This window comes from Kogia breviceps, chromosome 5 (genome assembly GCF_026419965.1).
Source record: "Kogia breviceps isolate mKogBre1 chromosome 5, mKogBre1 haplotype 1, whole genome shotgun sequence".
Taxonomy (NCBI): Eukaryota; Metazoa; Chordata; class Mammalia; order Artiodactyla; family Physeteridae; genus Kogia; species Kogia breviceps.
Genome location: NC_081314.1, coordinates 96287904 through 96314213, shown reverse-complemented (window position 1 = coordinate 96314213; position 26310 = coordinate 96287904). Strand labels below are relative to the sequence as shown.

Genomic DNA, 26310 nt, shown 5'->3' with positions numbered 1-26310 from the left:
CTGAGGCTCCTTTCGTTAATGTTAATAGGTAAGTAATTAGAAACCAGACAGGTTTATGTTTGCATCAAATCTACTAGATTAAGTTTTGTTTTATAAAAATAATCAGTATACATAAATATTTTTAGTTGAAAAATTTTAAGTCTATTTTTATTACAGTTGTTATACTTTTACTACAATAAGGCAAGAATAGACTCTAAATGATCATGTTTACTTACTCAAATTAGAGATAGTTTAACTTCTAAAGTCTTTACAAAGTTCTACTTCAATTAGCTTTGATAAATAAGCAAAAAATTAGTTTTTTCATACTTCTAAAAATTTAATCAAAACGAGTTTTTAAAATAAATATATAGTGTATTTTTTCTAAAAAGTGAAATGTCTATCTTTCTCTTGAGTTGACAAATATATATTTTTATCGTATTTGTTTGTGTGGCAGTAGAGGAAAAACACACGGATCCTGGAGCTAGAATGTAAGGATTTGAAATTTGACTCTGCCCATTTTTTAGCAGAAAGGAAAATTATTTGACTTCTATGAATTTCAGTTAAATAAGCTAATATTTAGAACAATGTCTGGTATGCAGCCAATAAGACTTAGCTGTTATTAACCCGAAGGGAGTATTTGCTACAAGCAATCCCTCTAATTTAACTGGGAATTCCTGTAAAGCAAGAATACCTAACCTACAAATTGCCTCCAAATGTAATGAAATTTTAATAATAATTTAACAATCAATGAAGATGATATAACAGTACACTTTGGAGATATTTAATTAAACATTTATTGTTTCAATCTTGCAGATTTTAGTATTCTGAGCCCAATTTTTTTTTCCCTCTCTGGCTCTAAAATATTTATTTTTATTGGTTCCTTGAAATTTCATAGGCCCTAAGCACCGTGTCTGTAGTGTTTCATGGATAAAATGGACTTGGCCAAGGTAAATGGGACAGCTTTGAACACTAACTTTTCTGGCTCCAAATATCTTTCTGTGATAGGAACATTTTTTCTCAGCAAGAGTTTGGAAAGGTTTCTAGAAGTTTTGGAAAGGTTACTAAAGAAGGATTCAAATATAGGACAGTAAAGCAAAATCCCAGATATCACTGATGACCCAAAATTCTTAAATTACTTTTGCCTAAATTCAGAGTTTATACCAAAACCTAGGCTGAAGCTGGCCCTGCATTTAAGCATAAATGTGAGAAAGAGTGATTTAGAAGAGGGTTGGAACTGGCATTGATCCAAGAAGGAATATCTTCTTTAATAAAGTGGGACTACACCTTGACAGACATGGTTATCGTGTCATTTTAATTTTCCAAATTGCCTTGCAAAAGCAAGGGTGGGTAAAACTGATACCTTAGCACAAGCCAAGGCAATGGCACTAAGCTACCAATAGTGATTATATTCTTCACCTCCACTCAGAGAGAGAAAAAAAAAAAGAATGCATACAAGAAGAAGCCAGTTTAGCTCTAGAATGTCCTTGATGAAGCAGCAAAAATTTTATTAAATCTCAACCTTCAGTATGTCTTTTTAATATTAAATGTGATGTAATGAGAAGTACACATGAAGCACTTCTGCTGCTTACAGAAATATAATGGTTGTCTCCAGGAAAAGTACTTATCTGAGTTACAACCTGAAGTAGCTGCTTTTTTCATGGGACATCATTTTGAAAGAAAAACTGATAGTAAACTATGGTATTCATATTTGGGTATTTGACAAGCATTTTTGAAAAAAAAAAAAAAAAGGATATAGAGAGCCTGTCACTTCAAGAGAAACAACTAACAAGCTTAATAAATTTCAAGCTTTTCAAGCTAAAATTAGAATTTCAGAAAATTTTATCTGCCACCATGAGCTTGGCCTCTTGCCAATACTCAAAGACTTTTCTGGTGAGACTGGTGGTGATATTAATGAATGTGATATTTTGATATTATATAATAAAATGAGTTGCCACTTGAAAGATCTGCATAATTCAGTGAATCATTATTTTCCTAATGACCAATACATGATATTACACATCTATTAAAAATGGAAGATAGACCAATGAATTTTAATATAACAGTATTATTCTGTTGTAAGATTACACATTGCACTTACCTTCTAATCAATTATCATTTGTCAAATTTTGGTGGAGTAGCAAAGAATAAAAACCTCAGTGATCTGAAAAGGCCATTAAAATACCCTCTCCATTTATATATCTCTGTGAGGCCATAATATCTTCATATACTTCAACCAAAACAACATATTACAACAGATATAATGCAGAAGCAGATATGAGAATAGAGGTGTCTTCTATTAATCCAGGTATTCCAGGTATTTTAAAATATTTGCAAATATGTAAACAATGCCACCCTTTTCACTATTTTTTCTTTTGGAAGATAAAATTATTTTTTCATAAAAATATGTCATTTATGTTAACATGTAATGGATTTATTTTTAAAATAAATTAATATATTAAGATTTTCTTAGTTTTAATCTCTAATATGGAATATCGATTGATATAAGTCAAACAACAGTTCTGCGGTGCTCAATTTTTACATGTGGAAAAGAGTCCTGTGACCAAAAATTTCGAGAATTACTGCCCTAAGGTTAAATATATTCTAAGCCAGCAGCCATTGTGGCATCAGCATCAGGTCAGCCTATGAGGGATTCCATGCAATTGCCCATTATTTCACAAAGCTCTCCAGTTGGACCACCCTGCAAGAAGCTAATCATCAAAGGGTGCCTACTATTGCCTTTGATGTTCTCCATAGGGCGTTCTAGGGTGCCACCAGAAAAATAGGAAGAGAAAGACAGTTTCATTCTGACATTGCTTCTTTCTTTAATTTTGGTCAGGTTTCCCAACACCCTGTCTCTTGTTTCATTATGAAAGATGTACAAACTTCACACCAAAAGGGTAAATGCTGCTGCTGGGCAGATGTGGAATTCAAATTTCTCCAAGATCAGACAATCTCTTAAAAATGCTTACCAGCACAGGTAGATCATCTGGGTACTTTGTGGCCACCTAGAGGGGTGGGAGGGAGATGCAAGAGGGAGGAGATATGGGGATATATGTATATGTATAGCTGATTCACTTTGTTATAAAGCAGAAACTAACACACCATTGTAAAGCAATTATACTCCAATAAAGATGTGAAAAAAAAAATGCTTACCATACATGCAAGAACCAGCACCCAATCAACTAGATATCCAACTATGATTTCTTATGATTGTGATCAAGATGACGTAAATGCTGATGAAGAAGTGAATATTATAGTAATGCTCCGAGATATTAAAACTGCCCAGATTGAAATCCTCAGACAAGTGACTGACATTGTGGGTCCAGTACCAAAAATCCAGGAAAGGACTGACTTTTATCAGAAGCAAATGGAGGTACTGGAAAACAGAATGAATGTTAGTGAAGACAAACAGTGCACTATAACTAAAGATATCTTCTCTCTGAAGGAAGACATTGATGCTTTAAAGAAAAAGGTGACAGAATTGGAAAACCAGAATTCTTGCTCCAGTATACATTGTTTAGAGTTTCTGCATAGAGAAAAGGATAAAGAGATCATAGAACTTCTTCACAAACTCATACAACCAGAAACTTTGAAGAGCACATTGGCCTCTACAGACTCTTGAAATCTCAGCAGAACCAGAGAAAGTGCCCAGTTACCCCAAGCCCACTAATCATCTTGAGGAAAAAAATTTCTCCCCAAATTAAAGCTCTGAAGAAAAGTAATCATTCAAATGCTTTAAGAAGCTTTCAAAAACCAAAGTCAAATATTTGTATTTACCCAGACTTTAATACATGGATCAAGCCAACTTTTGTCCGTGGAGGAAAGTGGAGCTTTTTCCTCAGTGCAACAAAGTTAGAGAAATTCATCCAGTGGCTTCTTTGTAGGCCAGCCATCCCTCCTGAGGAACCACTAGTCATAACCCAGAGATATTGTCCACTCACTGGGCCTATTGTAAGCTTGACCACAATCTGTCTCTCTGTTTTCAACTATATTTACTGTCTTTTTGGTTCCTCAAAAGAGGAAGTAACTCGACCTCAGAGTAATTTTCTGCTTTGCTTGGTACAAAATAAATGTAACCTGGCCATTCCGAGCATTCACACATCTTTGTGGTTGCTGTGAACTCCTTGGTAGTTAGCTCACTATGGGTTGGCTGTCTGCAAAGTTTCTTTACGTCTACAGTAAGTTGAGGCATATCATCCCACTGGACAATCGTGATGCATTCTCTGTCAAGTTTCTTGTTTTCTCAAAGGCAGTTCATGAGGACTCATCCAGCGCCAATTTCATAGATAATTGGAGGCAAAGAATAAAGGGTTCGAAGGAATGAGAAACACATTTAGTAGCCCGCGCATCAGTTTTCTATGCATTCTTATCTTAGTGGCCTTTGCAGATAAGATTCGTGATACTAGAGACAGACTCTATTAACAAAATTTTAAACAGCATAGAGTGAAAAAGATACCCACTGTCAAGGTTACTAAAGTTAGAGCTATAAAAAGTGAAAGGCACTGAAAGGACAAGTTATTGCCAGGAAAATATTTATTCCAAAAATGGGATTTTTCTTTCAACTTCAACTTCGTCTCTATCAAACAATTGGAAAAGGGGGAAAAGGTGACTATGGTATTGTAGTTTTATTTTTACATTTTCATGAAATGAGACAAATGCCATATCTTATAGGTTTGAGACAGGAAAAGGGAGAATCTGAGGTGGGATTTGTGAACTAAGTTAAATCTCAATCTCAACACTATACCACCATAGATTCTTATATGACAGCCTTTGTTTGTTTGCATGAACCATATACTACATATCCAGGGTGTGTGCTTCATTTTTGGACATAATAGGTGGTTGCCACTGTAATGTAATTCTTCTAAATATCATGCAAATTAACTGCAAAAAAATGTTTTCCTCACCACTAAGTTAGTAAATGAAATCTACCAATAGAGAGTCATATGCTGTTAAACTACAAATATCCTTGGAAAATGTACTATTTTAAACTATTCTCAGCTAATCATTTGAAATGATGGCTTCGGCAGTTAGCTAAGAACAGTCCAGTTTCAAATGAGGAAAAAGGAACTAAGGTGAGTATAGAGGAAACAAAGGGAGAAGTAGGATAAGAAGACACAACATCGTCTGGTGCCAGTCTGGTAATAATTATACATTACAATTTTTTCATTTACAAATGCATTTTATTTGATCCTTACTTACAAATTTACAGATAAGATGTGCACATAACTTTTAAAATATGTCAATATGTGATAGGGGCAGCATGGATGATCCTATCATATACCTACTTAAAGCAAGGCTATCTATTAAATGGGTTTGTTTTCAATGGGCTAACAGTGCCAACAAAGTATTATTCTGGTAAAGGCACCAGCAAACTCTATGTCTATATTGACCATCAGCAATATCCGTAAAGAACAGCTGAGCTCTGGCTGGGCACATTGGTTGTGACCCTCGTATCAGAGTAACTAGGGAAGGTCGGCCATGACACAGGCAAATGACATTACAAGTGGCTACTGGGAAAGCAAAAAGTGACTCAGCTGGTATTTGCCTGGGTCACCTGAGCCTCTATATTAATGCACATTTTCACTTTTTCTGCCCTATGTTCCCCCTTTTCACTTGCTTAATGTTTCTAGAGAGGCAAAGAATTTAGGAAAAGAGCCTGGAATCAGAAGACCTTAGTTCTGAACAGTCTTAAATTCTACACTTGCAAGCTTTATTATTTCATCTCAAGTACCTTTGTTTTGTCATCTATAAAAAGGGAATCATTATATTCATTTAATAAATATTTCTTCAGTGTTTGCTAATAGCAAGGGATAGTGGAGGGTAAAAGAAAAAGTAGAAGACATTCCCTGTACTGTAGACTCATAACGTCGAATGGGACAAACAAAACACGTACACACAACTCTAAGGCATGATAGATGGGGATGGGCAGCAAAGAACAATATAAAAAAGTGCTCCTGGTATCAGAGGAGAAAGAGGGTTGATGAGCCTTGTCGTAAGGAGGTAAGGTGAGGAAGAGATGGAGAGGGCAGTGTACAGAAAAAGAAGAGCACAGGAGTGGAGCCAGTAGGGAACGTGGGAAATAAAAGCCACCAAGCATTTTATAAATGTAAAGTACTGACAGGCTATCATTTTAACTCTTTTATGGATCTCATTTTCCTCTTCAGGGATTCCCACCATGTTCATTTTAACCTGTTTTTCACCTACATAAGAATGTTAGAGAAGGAGAAAGTGAGAGGTACACTACATGATTTTCTCAGGATCTCAAACTTTCCCAAAAGATGACTATTTTACCCTGTTAATTCACGTAAGTTTCCTGTGAGGAAACAGAATTTTGCTCTTGAGTCAAATATTTATTATCATCACTTAGATGAGATCTCACATGACTCATTAAAATGGTAACTCAACTTGAAACTACATGTGAGCAAATAGTTTTTCCCCAGTCCTTGCTTTCAAATCCACCTACTTTTCGGCCTACTCACCTCCATCCCACCTAGCTCAGAGGAAGCGATGCCTCCCTTGTCCACCTTCTTCCTCCAGTGGCCCATGAGGTCTTCATCAGCTAGTCCTGCTCTGTCCTCCCTGTTAATCACCACCTCCCAGGTCCTTTGGCTCAGCTTTCACAAGTATATGTTTGCCTTGTCCCTGCGTCCCCTCTTCTCTTGCTGATCTCTCGTCATCCTCTCTGAATGAGAGGCCCACCCCCCTGTCCCTACCTCCTCCCCTCCCACTCTTTCCACAGCTCTTAGAATCATGTCTTCCATGCTCTCTCTTCTGGTCCTCTTCCCATCACTCTGGCAGCTCCTCCTCAGTCTCTTAGATGATTCCTCCGCCACTAGTCATTCCCTTAAAATACTGATGCTTCACTTTACTCACGCCCAAATCAAAGGACTCCTAACCCAGACTCTCCTGGGACATCTTAAGCTTTAGTTCCAAGTCACTACTTATCTTCTCTACTTGGATGAGTGTCAAACTCTTTATTTTCTAAAATTAACATTAATAGCTCTTCCTTCTTCTGATTCAAACCCATTTCTCTTCCAGTATCCTTTTTGTTAATGGCATGACAGTGCAAGCTATCCACAACACCAGATTGAAAATTACTCTCATCTTCTCCCTTACTTGATGTATTAATCATCAAATCTTTCCCTGTTTTACCTTCCAACAATTCATGGAATCCATCCTCTATCTCTGTCCCCACTTCTCTTTTGGTTCAAGCCATCATACCTCTATATGAATGAAAAGTTTTCCTGCTTGGTATCTCAGCCTCCACAATGTCCACTGTCCAATCCTAATAGGGTTATTTTTTATGAAACAAAGATAATTTTTAAATTTATTTCTTATTGAGGTAACATTGGTTTATAACATTACATAAGCTTCATGTGCAAAACCTTATACTTCTACTTCTGTATACCCTACAGCGTGCTCACCACCAAAACTTTAGTTTCCATCCATCACCATACAGCTGAGGCCCTTTACCCACTTTGCCCACTCCCCTATCCAGTCCCTTCTGGTAACTACTGCTCTGTTCTCTGTATCTGTGTGTTTGTTTGTTTTTTAATTTAATTTTATTTATTTATTTTTTATACAGCAGGTTCTTACTAGTTATCTCTTTTATACATATTAGTGTATACACGTCAACCCCGATCTCCCAATTCATCACAACACCACCACCCGCCTCCCTCCTCTTTCCCCTCTTGGTGTCCATACATTTGTTCTCTACATCTGTGTCTCTATTTCTGCCTTTCAAGCCGGTTCATCTGTACCATCTGTGTGTTTGTTTTTGTTTGGTTTGCTTTGTTCATTTATTTTGTTTGTTTGTGATTCCACAGGCTGGAAAAAGCCAACTAGAAAGCTTTATTTTTTTCCTTCCAGTGTTATTGATATACAGCATCGTTTAAGGTGTATAACATAATGATTTGACACACTTACATCATGAAATGATTACAGTAAGTTTAGTGAACATCCATCATCTCATACAAATACAAAATTAAAGAAAAAGAAAAAATATTTTTTCATCGTGATGAGAACAACTCTCATATATAACATACATCAGTGTTAATTATATTAATCATGTTATACACCACATCCCTAGTACTTTTTTTTTTTTTTTTTCCAGTACGTGGGCCTCTCACTGTTGTGGCCTCTCCCGTTGCAGAGCACAGGCTCCGGACACGCAGGCTCAGTGGCCATGGCTCACGGGCCCAGCCGCTCCGCAGCATGTGGGATCTTCCCGGACCGGGGCACCGACCCGTGTCCCCTGCATCGGCAGGCAGATTCTCAACCACTGCGCCACCAAGGAAGCCCCCCTAGTACTTATTTATCTTATATAACTGGAAGCTTATACCTTTTGACCACCTTCATCCAATTCCATCTCCTCCTACCCCCTGCCTCTGGTAACCACAAATCTTTTGCTATAAGTTTGTTTTTTGAAGTACAATTGACCTATAACACTATGTTAGTTCCTGGTATAAAACATGGTTATTCGATATTTCTATACATTACAAAATGATCACCATGATAAGTCTAGTTGCCACCTGTTCACCATAAAAAGATATTACATTATTATTGACTATATATTGACTATACTCCCCATTCTGTACACTTCACTCCCATGACTCATTTATTTTGTAACTGAAAGTTTGTACCTCTTAATTTCTCTCATAGTTTGTACCTATTTCACTCATCCCCCATACCCCTCCCCTCTGGCAGCTACCTGTTTGTTCTCTTATCTGTGACTCTGTTTCTGTTTAGTTATGTTTGTCCATTTGTTGTGTTTTTTAGATTCCACATATAAGTGAAATTCTCTGACTTATTTGACTTAGCAAAATGGACCTTCTAGGTCCATCTATGTTGTCACAAATGGCAAGATTTCATCTTTTTATGGCTGAGTAGTATTCCACTGTGTATATATATATATATATATATATATATATATATATATATACCATATTTTCTTTACCCATTCATTCACTCATGGGCACTTTGGTCACTTCCACATATTGGCTATTGTAAATAATGCTTCAATGAACATAAGGTTTGCATATATCTTTTCAAATTAATATTTTCATATTCTTTGGATAAATACACAGAAGTGGGATAGCTGGATCATATAGTAGGTCTATTCTTAATTTTTTGAGGAATCGCCACACTGTTTTCCATAGTGGGCACCAATTTACGTTCCCATCAACAGTGTATGAGGGTTCCCTTTTCTCCACATCTTTGCTAACCCTTGTTATTTTTTGCCTTTATAATAGGCATGAAGCAATATCTCACTGTAGTTTTGATTAGCATTTCCCTATTAACTGGTGATGCTGAACATCTTTTTTTTTTTTTTTTTTGCGGTACATGGGCCTCTCACTGTTGTGGCCTCTCCCGTTGCCGAGCACAGACTCCGGACGCACAGGCTCAGTGGCCATGGCTCACGGGCCCAGCCACTCCGTGGCATGTGGGATCTTCCTGGACTGGGGCACGAACCCATGTCCCCTGCATCGGCAGGCAGGTTCTCAACCACTGTGCCACCAGGGAAGCCCCTGAACATCTTTTCATATGACTGTTGGCCATCTGTGTGTCTCCTTTGGAAAAAATGTTTATTCAGGTTCTCTGCCCATTTTTGAATCAGGTTGTTTGTGCGGGCTTTTTGTTGTTGTTGTTATTGAGTTGTATGACTTCTTTATATATGTTGGATATTAACACCTTAACAGATATATGATTTACAAATATCTTTTCCCATTCAGCACGTTGTCTTTTCATTTTATTGATGATTTCCTTTGCTGTGCAGAAGCTTTCTAGTTTGATGTAGTCCCATTTGTTTATATTTGCTTTTCCCTTGCCTAAGGACACACATCCAGAAATATATTGCCAAGACCACTGTCAAAGAGAGGGTGGCTTTTTTTTAAACAAACAGTTCTAAAATATTTTTATTGTTTCTCATAATGAAGAGAATAAAATCCAAATTTCTTAGCAGAGCCTTTGCTCTTTCCATCCTGAATTTTTACCTTTGGAAGGCAGTGTTCCATAGTGGTAAAGCACAATGGCTATGGTGTCAGACTCGCCTGATTCAAGAGCTGGCTCTGTCACTCACTAGCTGTGTGACTTTGGAATTAAGTCAAAGTGTAAATTCCCAAAGCCTTAATATCCTTATTCCAAAATAAGAATAATAATCATAGATTGTTGCCAGGAATAATGTTGATTATTATATAAAGCTCTTAGCAATCTAATTGACATACAGTAAGTATAGAATAAATGGTATTTATTAATAAATTACTTCTTCATCCTCATCCTTCCATGATAATTTTACATGCAAACCACCATCCAGCCACATGAAATGTCTTACAGATTTTTTCAAATCGTGTATCTTTGTACTTGCTGCCCCTACTGCCTTGGATGCCTTTCTTTTATCTAGTTGATAAGCAATAATTCGTCATTTGAGTCTCAACTCATATATTTTTTCTCTAAGACACCTTCCCTGACTCTTATTCTCTACCTCAGTCTCTCTGTAGCAGAAATTGGGGACTCCCAAAAAACCCCTGCCAGTGTTGCCATTGATTTTATATACATATAATATATATTGTCATTTTGTGCTCACATGTCTCCCTCATAAAAATTTGAGATTTTTATTTTTTTAAATTAATTTATTTATTTAATTTACTTTCGGCTGCATTGGGTCTTCGTTGCAGTGCAAGCTTTCTCTAGTTGCGGCGAGCGGGGGCTACTCTTCGCTGCAGTGCACAGGCTTTTCATTGCAGTGGCTTCTCTCGCTGTGGAGCATGGGCTCTAGGTGCGTGGGCTTCAGTAGTTGTGGCTTGCGGGCTCTAGAGCACAGACTCAGTAGTTGCGGTGAACCAGCTTAGTCGCTCCGTGGCATGTGGGATCTTCCTGGACTAGGGCTCAAACCCGTGTCCCCTGCATTGGCAGGCGGGTTCTTAACCACTGTGCCACCAGGGAAGTCCCAACTTTGAGTTTTTATGTTAGAGATAGAAACTTACCTGTTTATCTTAAACACCATAATCAGTTTTACTGATAGGTAAATATTTTTGAATTTAAAAAAAGAAAAGAAAGCACCATTTTTCTCTACAAAAAGAGTGGGTATAACAAGATGAATGGTTATAATGTATATGTCAAACATGAAAACCATTGCACATTCACCTAAATGTCTCCAACCATTCTTGTGGCTATCATATTAAGCACAATTATTGGATAGGCAGTGCTTGACAGTGAAAAGAACAAGAACATTCAAAGCAGAACAGTCTTTATTTACTGAATATTTATTATGTAACAGGCACAGTTCTAGGAGCTGAGTATACAATGGTGAACTTCATAACTATGTGATTTTGGCAAATTCCTTAGGCCTTGTATTCTTCAATTTTCTCAATTCTAAATTTGTATCATGACTGTTGTGCTAATTAAATGAGACCATGTGTATAAACTGCCCAGAACAGTGCCTGACTTAGTAGTTACTTAACAAATGGTAGTCATTTCCTTCCTTCTCTAAGCCAGATGTTTAAAAAGGGCATGAAGGTGAACAGGGATGGACCCTGTCTCGAGCTCCCATTAGAACTCTGCCTCCTTTCATCAACCATAAAGGACTCCAGACAAATAATGAACCAAGTGACAGGCTGAATACAAAAGCTCCAAACCAACTCTTGACTCCCTCAATCAAAGATAGTGTGATAAGAATAAGATAGGGTGTGACAGCTCTCCTCCTGGTCTGGGCATTCAACAAATATGCCATCATTTGTAACAGCCATTTGCCAACCTTTAATTGCACACTATAAAAATAAACATCAGAGAAAAGTATTGGGGCGGGGGTGAGAGTGGGGAAGAGACTCAGTTTAAGATAAATAATTTGGTTCAGTTAGGAATACCTGCTAGCATAGACACAGACATTAGAGCAAACTATTTATTCAAAAACTGCATTCACCAATATTTACTGAAATGTGACTCTATGCCAGGAACTAGCTGAGCTAGATGTGAAGCAAAAGAGATGAAAATTACATGTACTTTCTTTTCCTTTACTGAAAAAGGAACATACTTTTCAATAGTGTTCTCTCCAGTTGCCAATTATTTTGGTCCATTGCTTCGAACTGGAGTAGAAAACCACATACTTCATTTAAAACTTAATTTCGTTTTGTCACAGGACACAACTCAAGTCTCATTTAGAAAAAGACATTGCTATTCCTAAAAGTAACGTTTTAAGGTTAATTCTTCAAGTCACAAAAATGCAACCTTTTCTATATGCATCCAAAATGTAGACAGTCCCTAACATATCAATAGCTCATGCTTCAAAACTTCATTTGTAAATCCGCTGAGTACAATTCAAGATGCCTATTACAAAGAAACAGTACTAGAGTTGGATTTGGGGCCAACCTGTAAAAGCCGACTGAACTACAATACACCCGAGATATCGGTACTCATTAAACTATAGAGCCAAGCTTGTGTGTGTTCTCAGGTCAAAATGTATTCAGGAAAGTAACAAGAGCAGTATCCTGACAGCTGGATCAGGGTATGCACTTCTGATAGTAGAGTGAAGATTTCACAGATTGATGGTACTAGGAGGACACCTTGGGGAACTAGGAGAAAAAGGGCAGGATCCAAATGGGGACCAATGCAGGAACTCTAAGGATGAAAAGCTGAGATGGGGAGTTCTTGGGCAGGGGAGACAAGTGCTCCATGTGGCTCCTGAAAATCTAGTCCAGGGAATAAGGGCTGAAGGGGGGCCAGGGTCATCTTTTACAGTGATGGATTGAAAGCTGAGATAGAAGGGAGAGGGTTTTTACATGTAAAGCACTTGGCATAATTCTTCATACATGGTGGTGTTCAATAAATGGTGATGGAGATATTGGAGATGGTGAGGTAGAGGCAAAACCTGTAGGCTTTTCTCCCTCATTTGTCTTTTAGAATACAATCTAGTTAGAAAATAACTGTATTGGTGAGAAACATGGAACTCCAAGCCTGTCTAAACTATGAAATATTAGTGGCCAGTGGAGTTAGTGGAGCAGGGCAGTGGCTGGACCAATGCAGGTAGGAATGTTGCTCTTGTAAGGCTCTTGTGACAAAGATAGGATGTTTGCATAGCCCCTCATCCTTCCCCTTCCCCAGCCCACTCTTTTCACTTAAAGCTTGAGGTGGAAGAGTGTACGGCGTGAGGACATGCACCCCAGACAGAGGCAGAGTCAAGAAAGAGGGGAAGAACAAGGAAAAGAAAAAAGAAAACTCCCAAGAGGAGTGAAAAACACTCCTGACGTTCTGGTGCAGCCCTTCATACAATAAGGATATTCCCACCAGGCAGAAGTAAAGCACTACACCATGTGTTCTGAAAATACTTTAAAAAAAAACCAAACAAACAGGCAGTGCCTCCACAGGCAGTTAAATCAAATGTGATGGTCATCCTTTTTCTACTTTGGGTTACATTTTAGCTCTAAAGAATCTGCAAAGCTTCCAGGAACAGCTCTCCACAGGACTTTTCCAATCTTTTCCTTTAGTCAAGGATCCCACCTATTTTTAGCCATCTCTCCTCTCCCCAGCTCTCATTGAAGATAGGAAATGAAATGCATGAAAATGTGCCCAGGTGATAGTGTGATTCTGATGATGCATTCTTTCTACCAGTCCTTGCAGAAGGGGTGCTCTCATGAGACAATACCCCGATGGAAGGTGTGACACATCTTTTGGATATCAGATAATTGAAATATGGGTGCCACTCTCATTTATAGTGACCCTCAGTCAACTTATCTTTGCCAACTATAAAGATACTAATTGCTTGATGTACAGGTTGTAATTGGATCACAGCCATCAGTGACATGGTTATTTGTTGTTATAGCAATATAAACAAAATTATGCCTAAGGCAGTCTAATTAGAAGAGCACCATCGGTGACCCAACTGGCATTTTCAATGTTATCTAAGAGGTATGATCAGAAGACAAGTCAGAGCTAACTTAATGAAGTTTCTGATCAGAGGCTGCTCTGAAGACAGTGAGTTATTGAAGGAGACAAAGAGGAATTGATGAGTGGCAGATTCATGCAGGCTATTTGAGGACAACAAAAAGCAATGGAATGTACTAGATTCAATCTTGTTGCAAGGCATGACAAAAGTTTCCTTCCTTCTCAGCAGCAGGATCCCAAAGTCGTAAAAGTTATCTATGAAAAGAAGCCTACAGATTATCTAGTTCAGTGATATTCAAGTGGGCTTTTAAAAATTTACTGGGAGACCAATATCATGACATATCCGTGTGTCAGGGGGCAAAACTTATCGCTACCCCATTTGAGAATCATGACTATATAATGGAGCCGAATAATATAGGGACTAAGAACAAACACCTAGGTATTAGATAGGCCTGAATTAATAAGGGATATGTTATTCACTAGTTGTGTAACCTTGCTGACTTTTTAAAATTTTCTAGGCCAATTTCCTTGTCTCTAAATTGGGGATAATAATAAAATATAATGCAAAATCATGTGCTGAGAATGAAACAAGGAAAAGTGCTTAACTCGGCATCTGACACATAGTAAGTACGCAATAAATATAACTTGTGATGGTTAATTTTGTGTGTCAACTTGACTAGGTTAAGGGATGTCCAGATAGCTGGTAAAACATTTCTGCATGTGTCTGTGAAGATATTTCCAGAAGAGATTAGCATTTGAATCTGTAGACTAGGTAAAAAAGATTTCCCTCCCCAATGCAGTGGGCATCAACCAATCTGTTGACATCCTGAACAAAACAAAAAGGTGGAGGAAGGGTGCATTTCCTCTCTGCTGGAGCTAGACCTTTCATCTTTTCCTGATCTTAGACATCAGCACTCCTGGCTTTTGGGCCTTTGGCCTTGGACCAGGACTTACACCCTCAGCCCTCCAGTTCTTGGGCCTTAGGACTCAGACTGGGACTTATACCACTGGCTCCCCTGGGTTCTCAAGGCTTCAGGTTTGGACTGGAGCTATACCATCAGCTTTCCTGGGCCTCCAGCTTGAAGGTGGCAGATCATGGGACTTCTCAGTCACCATAATTGCATTAGCCAATCCCTCACAATAAATCTCTTCCTATGTATCTATCCTATTCATTCTGAGTCTCTGCAGAACCCGAATACATACTCTACTACTATTACTATTGAATTTGCTGGGCAGCAACTATCCAGTATGTTGAGGCAGAAAAAGACTGAGGACCAAAGTGTTAGTCCAACTCACTCAAGAGGAACCTGAGATCTAGAGGTAGAAGTGCCTTGCCTAAAGTTACCCAGATTGGAAGAGTCTGGACAAGATTCCAGATGATGGGTCTGGTGCCCTTTAGACCACAGTGAATTCTTGCATTCTGACAGATAAAAGAATACCAAGAGGAACTTCCCTGGTGATCCAGCAGTTAAGACTCCACGCTCCCAGTGCAGGGGGCCCAGGTTCAATCCCTGGTCAGGGAACTAGATCCCGCACGCCACAACTAAAGATCCCGCATGCCGCAACTAAGACCCAGCAAAGCCAAATAAATGAATAATTTTTTAAAAAAAGAAGAAGAAGAAGAAGAATAGCAAGATGCAGGGGGAAATGCATTGGGTTAGTGGTCAAAGACACATTTAACTCTGTCTTTCACCACCTCTGAGAGTTTCCTAATGTTCTCTAAGTAGGGCGGTGCATTGATCAAGGATAAGAAATCTACCATTACTGCCACCCAACCAAAGCCTCTTTCCCCAGCTCATTCATTCCTTTTTCCATTATCTTTGAAACTTTGACCTTTCTCGCACTAGAATTTGCCATGTGGGTCTTCTATTATCTGAGCATTTCATCAGGGATCAGACACAAATATTATATGGCAATGTGTTTGTGTATACATACATACATATATTTGGTATCAAATATATATGTATACATATATATCTATATCAAATATATATGTATAGATAAAACTTTTGATTAATTTCTTCACCTTTTGTCAGTGATATTGTTCTGGTTATTATAGTTATAGTTTGTTTAAAAGTAATAATAATAAACACACACAGACTTCTGGTGGAAGCCTCAGATCGTACTTCTAAATGTTAAAGTATTTTTTAAAAGTTGAAGAGCTGTGAACAGTGTTTAAGTAGCTTATATGAGTTTTAAAGGACAGTGATAACCTGTCCTGATAAGGACAGCCTGTCAGTCAAGGGAACAATAGACTTTGACAGGAAATATGTATTAATACACGACTTAAAACCTAGTGAACCACACTCTTAGCCTGTCTTCCTTTTCATCATCTTTAAAACATAGAGTATTTCTCTTTCCCTCTTTTCCTGTGTTTTTGATAATGTGTTACTATTTCTACCCATGGGCTTTTCCCTCCTCTTTACCTCTCTCTCTCTCCATGTCTCTGTGTCCCTCCCTCCTTCCTCCCTCTATCTCAGGTTTTCTTAGACATACATTCACTTGCCAGCCAAGGTCATGTGCACTGACTTGTCTTTCCTCATTTCCCCTGCTCAGTTTCAGCCCATGAACCTTAGTGTTGACCTTTTCCTAGTCTTCCTGATTCTACTTCCAGGCATCCCTGGTATATTAGTCAGGATTCTCCAGAAACAGAACAAATGAATGAATGAGTGAATGAATGAATGAAAACTCATACATACATACATAACATTTAAAATATACAAAAATATATAAAGAGATTTATTATAAAGTGTTGGCTCATGTGATAATGGAGACTGAGAAGCCTCACGATCTGCCACCTGCAGGCAGAGGTCCAGGAGAACCAATGGTGCAGTTCAAAAGCCTGAGAGCCAGAAAAATCAATGGTGTAGATCCCAGTCCAAGTCTGAAGTCTTTTTTTTTTTTTTTTTTTCAAGTCTGAAGTCTTTTTTTTCAAGTCTGAAGTCTTGAGAACCAGGAGCACCAAGGACAGGTGAAGATCGATGTCCCAGCTCATCAGTGAGGAACAGAGTGAATTCAACCTTCTTCCACCTTTTTGTTCTATTGAGGCCCTCAGATTAGACGATGCTTGTGCACATTGGAGGAGGCCATCTGCTTTACTCAGGTCACCCACTCAAATGTTAATCTCTTCCAGAAACACTATCACAAACACACCCAGAAATAATATTTAACCAGTTATCTGGGCATGTGGCCATGTATACCTATTCCACAGACTTTTTCTCCAGGTCCTGATTTCTGTATCCAGTTCATGCCAGCACTACCCTTCACCCTGATTATCCCCTTTGGATGGCTACTTCAATTTACATAACTGAATCTGGACTGTATCTCCACTCTAATTATAGTTTTAGGGTGACCTCCTAAGACAGTTTCCCAAAAACTTACTACTTCCTCCATTTTTAGTCAGTCTTTCTTTGCTGCTCTCCTCATATGCCTTTCTTTTTTCACTCCAACTTTCATGTTTCCCCCCACAAAATTAATCATAATATAGAATAAAAGTTTACTATAGATTTTATTATATATAATGAAGACAATTGAATGTCCTTTATTCTGAATTTCAAACACAGGTGAGTGGAGTCAGTTAGAATTTAACTAGGGAAATAACATTAATTGTAGTTGTTTTTACTTATTATTTTCTTAAAGTGTCTCAGTTGAGAAAAGAACTCTCTATGCTGAGAAAATATATAAAGAAGGGTCTTAATCTAATTTTCTTCTCTTTATTTGCTCTATTATTCTGGTCCCTTTATAGCTTCCAACAAATTAATTTATTTTTAATTTCTAAGGAGGGGTAGGAGGTATTTTGGTTGGGTTTTTTTTTCAGTTCACTGAAAATGGCTTTCAGAATAAGCATGGTTTGCAGAACTCTGATCATAACTGTCATCTACAACAATGAAAAGAAAGTCAAGAAGAACACAGAAAAAATAATTATATGTAAATTTCAGATTTTTGAAAATTACTTGAATCTGAGACAAGATAGCTTGCATAGCTCCCCCGTTTTCTCTGTTTTTAAAAAAATTCACAAGTTTTGAACTTTCACAATTGTAAAATCAATTACAATGTATTTATAACTTTGGGAATACTATTGTATATGACTGAGCAGCCTAAAGAAGCCTGAAAAAATTGGAAAGTTTCAATTCACTATGACTCATTTAAATGGGCCAAAGAACTAGCAGCCTCAGATTCATTTCTGTCACTTTATTAAGACAAGCTCAGCTCACAGACAAATGGAATTTTTAATCAGTAGTGAAATTTCCCCAGCCAACTCTTCTGGTCTCTTGTTAATTGAATGTGCAGAATATCCTTTAAGGACAAGAAAGGCATGCATGGACATGATGGGGCTCAGCTACACAGGGTCCCTCTTCCCCAGTGCATTCTCCTACAGTCCCTACAATGGGTAAGAAGCCCTGAAACTTATCTCAGTCCCAAACTCCTCAATTCTGTGTGATTTTTTTTAAACAGGCCCCTTACCAGGACATACATTGGAAAGGAAAATGAAGAGGATATGTCCTCCTCCTAGTCTGTGAAGATTAACAATTTTAATCTGCTAAATCAGCCCCAACTCCATTGAAATAAGTCCCAAATTGAGTGAGGCAGCACCAGGTTCCTCCTACTATTATCTTGGGTTTATCTCACCATGGTCATAGATGATTCATTCATGCATTAGTTAATTTACCAATCACTGAGCACCTACTATCAATATATACCAGACACCATGCTAAGTACTTGGTAATATGTTGGTGAGTAAAACAGATACGATACTATCCTGAAGCTCCCAGAGAATGGGTTAGAGACCCACAGTCTTCGTAAAGTTTCCTCTTCTCAGATGCCAATCTGTTTTCAATCTCTTCAGAGCCATTGTTATGTGGTGACTCACTTCCTTTGCTTTGGCCCTGGACATGACTTGCCACTTCTATCTCCCCCTGGGGTGCTTCCTTGGCCCCCTATCGTTAAGTGATAGACACTGTTGACTGGTCTACCCAAGAGCCATTTCCCACTTTTCTACCACGATGCCTCCACCAAAGAGGCTACATAGTCAAGTATACGCTTTTACAGCTTCTTTTATCCTCTGGCCCCAGATGTTAGCAGAGATGTGCTGGAGGGAAATCTGAGGAATTTTTTCTTCCTTGATAAAGAGGGACACATGCAACTGGTAAGCACTTCCAGGTTTCTACTTCTTCCTGTTTTGAAAGCAGAGATAATGGCTGGAACGTCAGCACTTATGTTGTAAACTTGAGGAAAGATCAAGAGAATACAAAGATACCAGCCCTGACATTGCTGAGCCACTGAAACACCAGCAATCTGTATTGAAGGACTGATTATTATATGAACCAGTATTATTATATGAACCATATATTATATATATGACTATATTTTCATATAGTATATGAAAATAATTTCATATTATTTATTATATGAAAATAAACCCATATTGTTTAAGTCAATGTAGTTGGATTTTTTTGTCATTTGCAGTCTAGTGCAAGTCTTACTGACACATTGCCACTATCACAGCCAAGGGTGCCTCAGCATCTTAAGAGTTTAGCAAATCTTTCTATTCTTGTGCTGTCCAGAACAAGAGTGAAAAACTAGTCCCAAAGTGTTATTCAATCCTTATGAAGTCTACAAGCACATCAGGATTCTCATGGTTGTTTGGTTTCCATCAACTGTTATTTTGATTGTTTGCCTGGGGCTACTTATCTTGTGGGACTGAGTATGAGAAGTGAGACCTGTGATGCATGTATGTACCCAATCTCCATGCCAGTGGAGTGACACAGATATCAACTCACTTTATTTATTTACTTATTTATTTATTTGGCTGCTTTGGGTCTTCATTGCTGTGTGCAGGCTTTCTCTAATTGCAGCGACTGAGGGCTACTTTTCACTGCGATGCACGGGCTTCTCATTTCGGTGGCTTCTCTTGTTGTGGAGCACAAGCTCTAGGTGCACGGGCTTCAGTAGTTGTGGCACGTGGGCTCAGTAGTTGTGGCTCTCGGGCTCTAGAGCGCAGGCTCAGCAGTTTTGGCACATGGGCTTAGTTGCTCCATGACATGTGGGATCTTCCCGGACCAGGGCTTGAACCTGTATCCGCTACGTTGGTAGGCAGATTCTTAACCGCTGCGCCACCAGGGAAGCCCCTCAACTCACTTTAAATAAGATTATGGCAACTTACCTCTTAAATACTCCCCAGATAGGAAGGCATCCACAAATGCATTCCTACATCTTAATCTCCCAATAATATGGTTACTAATTTCAAGCTCTGGAGGTATATATGCAAATACCCTCAGATCACAAGAGGATTTAAGTCATATTTCATTCTAAAGGAGAGTCATATTTAAATATTTTAAACTTCACATTCATTATCTCTCTCCTCCTGTTACTAAATAGGAAGTATTTTCTATCATAGGAAAATCTCTTGATCTGTGCAAAGAATCCCATATCCTCCCACTTTCTCAGGAACTTCCCCCTCTGGATTATATCCATTATCTCTTACATAACTTCAAACTCTTTCTTCACCAGAATTTCTTCATTATCATTTAAGCATACTATTTCTCCTATTTTAAAAAACAAAATTTTACCAGACTACAAATTTCCAACTAAAATCTTATCTATTCTCCTAGTCACAAAATATATAGCCATAGCTTCAATTTCTACTTTTTCTTATGATTGACTTCTCAGTCCATTCTAGTCTGGCTTCTGTTCTTCCCATCCAAGAACTAACCAGGCCCGACCCTGCTCAGCTTTCGAGATCAGACAAGATCAGGTGTGTTCAAGGTGGTATGGCCATATACCTGGCTTCTGTTCTTACCACCTAAATTCTAGCACTAAGTCACTCATGACCTACATGTTGCCAAGTCAATGAAAATGTTCACGTCTATCCTATTTAAACTGCCAGCTTCCTCTGTAGCACACAGGTTTCCACTTCTCCCTCTACAACAGTCTCCTTCCTTGCCTTGCATCCTTCCATGTCCCCACACTTCCTTTGTTTCTCTTCTGATTTATTATCAGCCTGCTTTGCTGACGTCTCCTCCTCTACCCACCTTTTTTGTGTAGAACTTCCTTAGGGCTCAGTCTTGGGACCTCTTCAATTCTCTCCCAAAGTGATCTCATCTATTCCAGTATCTTCAAACAAATGGCAATGGTTGTAAAATCATACCTCCAGCCCAGATTGCTCTTCTGAGTTACAGACTCATTGCTCCAAATGTTTCTATTATCTCCAGTTGAGACACTTGAACGTGTTATAAGAATCTCAAATACAACGTGCCCCCAAATAAACTTATCATCTCTAACTATCTTATCCACAAACTGCTTCTCTTCTAGCGTTACCTCTCATGGTAAATGGTACTAACATCCTCCCAGACTCTTCAGTAAAGACGTCTATGAGCCATTCTTAACACTTCTCTCTCCTTCAATGATTCTCCCCCAACCTCTGCACACACCCCTCTGCCTCCAAAAAATCAATCACAGATTTAGTTGACTCTGCCTCCTAAATCCATCTGCTTTCCAGTTTCGGTCACCATCATCTCTCACCTGGGCTACTTAAATGACCGTCCCACTAGTTTCCTCTAACCCACTTTTCCTTGCCCCAAGCCCATTTTTCACATAGCAGTGAGAGCAACCATTTAAAATGTAAATCGGATTAAATCATTCCTCTACTAAAACTATTTCATGAGTTCTAAGTATTAAATCCAAAATCCTTCTTTGTGTTTCCTGAACAAACAAACTCTTTTTTTGCCTCAAGGCATTACATATGCCTCTTCCAGGAATGCTGTTTCTTCCAGACTGTGCACAGCTAACTCTTACTCATCCTTCAGGTATGAGCTTAATCACTATTTTCTTAAGGAAAACTCTCCTGATTAAGTTAGAAATAGTGTCAGATTCCCTATTTACTTTCATACCGCCTTGTGATTTTTAATTATAGGATTGTCACCATAGTTATTAAATCCTACTTGTGTGATTATCTAGTAGAGAGACCCTAACTAAATAACGTAAGCTCCATGAGGGTAGGACTGGATATAATATGCTCACTGATGTATTCTCAGTGGCAAACAGTGGGGAATAGTAGGTGATCAATAAGAGTTGGATGCCTAATAGTTCTGACTCTAAGGCCTATATTAGCTTCCTGTTCTAATCATAGACATATATGACTTTAATTATGACAAAATACTTATGTTTTAATTATAAGTATTTAATTACATTAATCATCTAATTGTGGTATACTTACACTTACAGAAGTATTTAATTGTGAAAAGGGATAATTTCTATAAACTAAAAGAAGTACTGAATTTTTCTAGGAAGTTCATTTTAGGAGAAAAATTTCATTGTGCTTGAAGACTACTGGAAAGATCATTATAAAAAGAGGAAAGAAAACAAGTCAAAAATCAACTAATTCAGTAAAATTGTTCTATTGACTATCAAGGTTCAAAATACATTAGAATAAAAGCTCCCACTTTTTCAGGATATTTTCTAAGTTGAACGAAATTTTAATTCCAAATCTAGAGCTATGAGATTAAGAAACAAAGTTGAAGAGTGACACTCCAAAAATTCCTTCTAGAAACATTCTAATATAAGAGCTTAAAGGCCAGTCTGTGTCCCTGAGGTCCATTAGTAATACATGTGGGGGCAGAATGATTAACATGGAATGAGACGACGGGGGAAACCCCTGCCAAAGAGGAAAAAGACAGATGAGGATTTGAATTCTGAGAAAGTCCAAATTCTCAAGGGCTCTGATCTATTGACATAAGAATATTGCGGCAGACAGAGTGAGAAAAAGTAATTAGAGCAGATTTCTCAACCTTGGCACTACTGACATTTTGTGCTGAATAATCCTTTGTTTCAAGGGTCTGTCCTACGCCATGTAGGATATTTAGTAGTAAGCCTGGTCTCTACCCAATGGATGCCAATAGCACTCCCCCTTGAGAGTAGTTATACTCAAAAATGTCTCTAGACATCTCCAATGTCCCCTGGGGAGGCAAAACTGCCCCTGACTGAGAACCACTGAATTAGAAAAAGTCAAAGGGATTAGCTGAATCAGAAAAGGACAGGGCTTCCCTTCTGGCGCAGTGGTTGAGAGTCTGCCTGCCAATGCTAGGGGATATGGGTTCGTGTCCCAGTCTGGGAGGATTCCACATGCCGCGGAGCGGCTGGGCCCGTGAGCCATGGCCGCTGAGCCTGTGCGTCCGGAGTCAGGAGCCTGTGCTCCGCAGCGGGAGACGCCACAACAGTGAGAGGCCCACGTACAGGAAAAAAAAAAAAGGGACAAAGGGTTTGGTTTTGGTTTTTGTTTTTATCTTTCACCGGTTTATTGATTCATACATTCCTTCATTCATTTGACAAGTCACAGTACTAGACATTGTGTTCCAAAGATGAGTAGAGCACAGGCTCTGTTCAGAGCTAAAAGTCTACTTCTAAGACAAAGAGGCCATTGTCTTAGAATAGATCATGGATTTGAAGTTATGTGAGGTGTTGGTTTTAATGCATAAACAAAGTTACCCAAGAAAGGTCTCAACCTTGCTCAAGATGCACAGCATACCTAGTTAGAGTGGATGTAGGGAATTAGCATTCACATTCAATTCAGCTTCCTAGGACACCCCCCTGACCTGCACCAGCTGGAGAGATAAAACTACTTGGTCCAGGATCCCTTGCCACCAGGTTACCTGGTGCAGACTGGCTCAGTCCTTCAATCCTTTGCATGAGATTGAATCTGAAAGTGAAGACCAGCCCATCTTCCTACTGCTGGCTGCTCACAGGCACAGTCCTGGAGTATTTGGGCTTTCCCCAGCCGTGTTCCAGTGTCCGTATCAAGCTCTGTGGGGCTCCAAAGGTAGGTGCAGTGAGGATAGTGGTGGCTTCCTGACCTCCAAACAGCAGCTATAGCACTGTGTTCTCGAACTCAACAAGTCAGTAGTGCCCTCCTAATTCCACATACCTGCTCTGAGAGAGGCAGCAGCACTCCTGGCAGGCCAGGTAGCAATATTATTCTGGAATTTTTTCTGAAAGATTCAACCATAGTCTCTAGCACTCTGATGAATATGTATGAGCCTGGTTCTTTTAATTCTAGTTTATCCTGCTTAAAATATGTAGAGTGAGTTCTGCTTTTTGCAAATTGAGCCCAGCAACTCTATACAACAAACTGCACTAACTCAGTAAACCCATCACACTGTGTGATCACACACCCCCAGTAAGAAAACAGATCAGATTCTTCAGTTAAGCACCAGATGAAGAATTTGGCTTCCGTTTAGGGGCCATGCTGCATGAAAAATATGTTTGTTTTTGTTTGCGTGTTGTTGAATTGATACGAGTAAAAATAAAAGATTTGTGCTGTAAGTGCAGTGCCAGAGATAAGCACAGTGTGCAATAAGGAGGTGGTACATAGTCAGGGAAGATTTTTTAGAGAAGGGACGCCGGAGCTGAGTCTTAAAGTATGAGCAGTAATGTGCCAGGAAAATTACATTCGAGGTTGGAAGCAGAGGATGTGCCACAGGTATAAAGAGTTGAGAAAGTATGGTATATTTACAGAGCTAGAAATTGTTCAGGGCAGCTGGATTGTATAATGAGAGGTAGGAAGTGTTCAGAGATCAGCTGGACGGCAGAAACGAGATCATGAAAGAGAGGGAACAATGTAACTTCCCCATTTTCTTGAGTGTAACAGGCCACCGATTATGACACACTGTCTATAAGAGGTTTCAAGTTAAAAATGTAAACGTTACACTAAATGTACTCATTTATTTTAAAACTAACTAAAAATACCATTCACTTATCGATCTAAACTCTCTCTCTTCAATACCTAAACCAGAATTTGACCTAAACCTTCCTGACAATATTTGCCTAGGAGAGTCTAGAGGATCTGGAGTTCCTTCTAAATCACTTTCAGTTATTTGGAGGTTGGTTAAAGTTAGCTTTTCACCGGTGCCTGGGATCTTGACATTTTTTAAGATTGTCAGTAAATTTCAAGCCATATCAAATCATATTAGGACTTTCTCCTCTGCATTTCCTATGTGGTTGAACTCAGCATTTTGTGTTTTCTGTTACTACCTTATTACATATTACTGTAGGTCAAATAGCTTCTCTTAAAAGTTAGCCAAAAATTTTTCACAGATCGGTATTCCAATACTGACTAATCGTCCTATGTGAAAAAGAAATTAGCCACACAAACTTCTCCCTGTTTTGGAAAGCCTGTGATCTGTGGCAAGAGATCTGGCAAGTTTGACACCCTTTAATTCCATCTCCTGGAGTACATGACAGGCAATCTTCTATGTACAGAATTTGTTTTCATTTCAGTGCTGCATCATAAAGATATCCTTTTGCAGACATTCTAAGCAAAGAATTAGGGATCCAAATTTAGGTTAAATTCAACCACTTGTTATCAGTGCAAAAAAGCTCAACTGGGAGAGATAATAAAATGAAGAAATACCATAACGCATCACTTGGTTCACAGATGCTCAAGAAATGACTACTGACAAAACACTATAACTCTCTCCTCTGCCTGGCAACTTGTGAGACATTTTGACTGTAAGAGTCTTCCTGTCTTTAGAGATGGCAAAAGGTAAGGAAAAAAAAAACATACCTCAGGCAAATTGGGTCCTGGAACAAAGTCCAGTGTGGGCTCCTACACATTACAGAAAAACTTCTTTCTCCTTCAGACCAGGAGATATGGGGTGTGGTCAAGGCCAAGCAAAAAAGATAATTTTGGATGAGAAGTGAGAGTGGAACAAGAGGACAAGTAAATAGAAAGAAAATCTTTGCTTTGGGGTAAGAGATGATTTTATTAAAAAACAAAACAAGCAAACAACAACAAAAAAAAGAGGGCAGATGACACTATCATACCCGAGGGACACTCACATATACAAATAACACTTGGTTCCTTTAGTCTCTGAAAAATGTCTAATCTTCCTTTTGAACCAACGTCCTTCTAAGTAGTGGCAGAAGTTTAAAATTATTGATTTATACTCTTTTCATTTTTGTTTTACACTATCTCCATTCACTTTAAACGTTCAATCTACCAGAATTACATTTTCCTATCCAACTGGTTTTTTAAAACCTCCTTTGGATAACTCATTCTTATGTCTTTCAGATGTCTGCCCTTCCCCCTTCTCATCCCTAAAGTGGTATCTAGAATACAGAATATGGGGAGGTGTGTGGCTCAGGTAATCTCCAGATAGCAGGGACAGAAAGGTCTTCTGACCCTTGCTTCTGTCTCCACAACAGGATCCTTTATCCACCACTTGACCGAGTACCCTCCTGATATTTAAGGATGACATTGGGACATTGATGTAACCTATGAGCTGGTCTGTATGGTAGGAAGGGTTCAATATCCCTCCTTGGCTGATTCAGTTCCATCTCTGCTGTCTCTAGTGTTACAGACCACACACACACACACACACACACACACACACACACACACAGAGATCTAGCTCTTTCTGTAGCCATTTTCTCAAGCCACTTCACCCCCTCTTCCATGTGACA

General features: G+C 38.7%; 1 protein-coding gene across 1 annotated transcript; it reads left to right on the top strand.

Moving 5' to 3' along the window:
• Window positions 1-2852: 2852 nt before the first annotated feature.
• On the top strand, window positions 2853-4098 carry CCDC54 (coiled-coil domain containing 54). Its single transcript, XM_059063946.1, is given in 4 exon segments — window positions 2853-2956; window positions 3145-3595; window positions 3597-3664; window positions 3666-4098. Coding segments are annotated over 4 exon segments (1056 nt in total).
• The last annotated feature ends 22212 nt before the right edge of the window (window positions 4099-26310 follow it).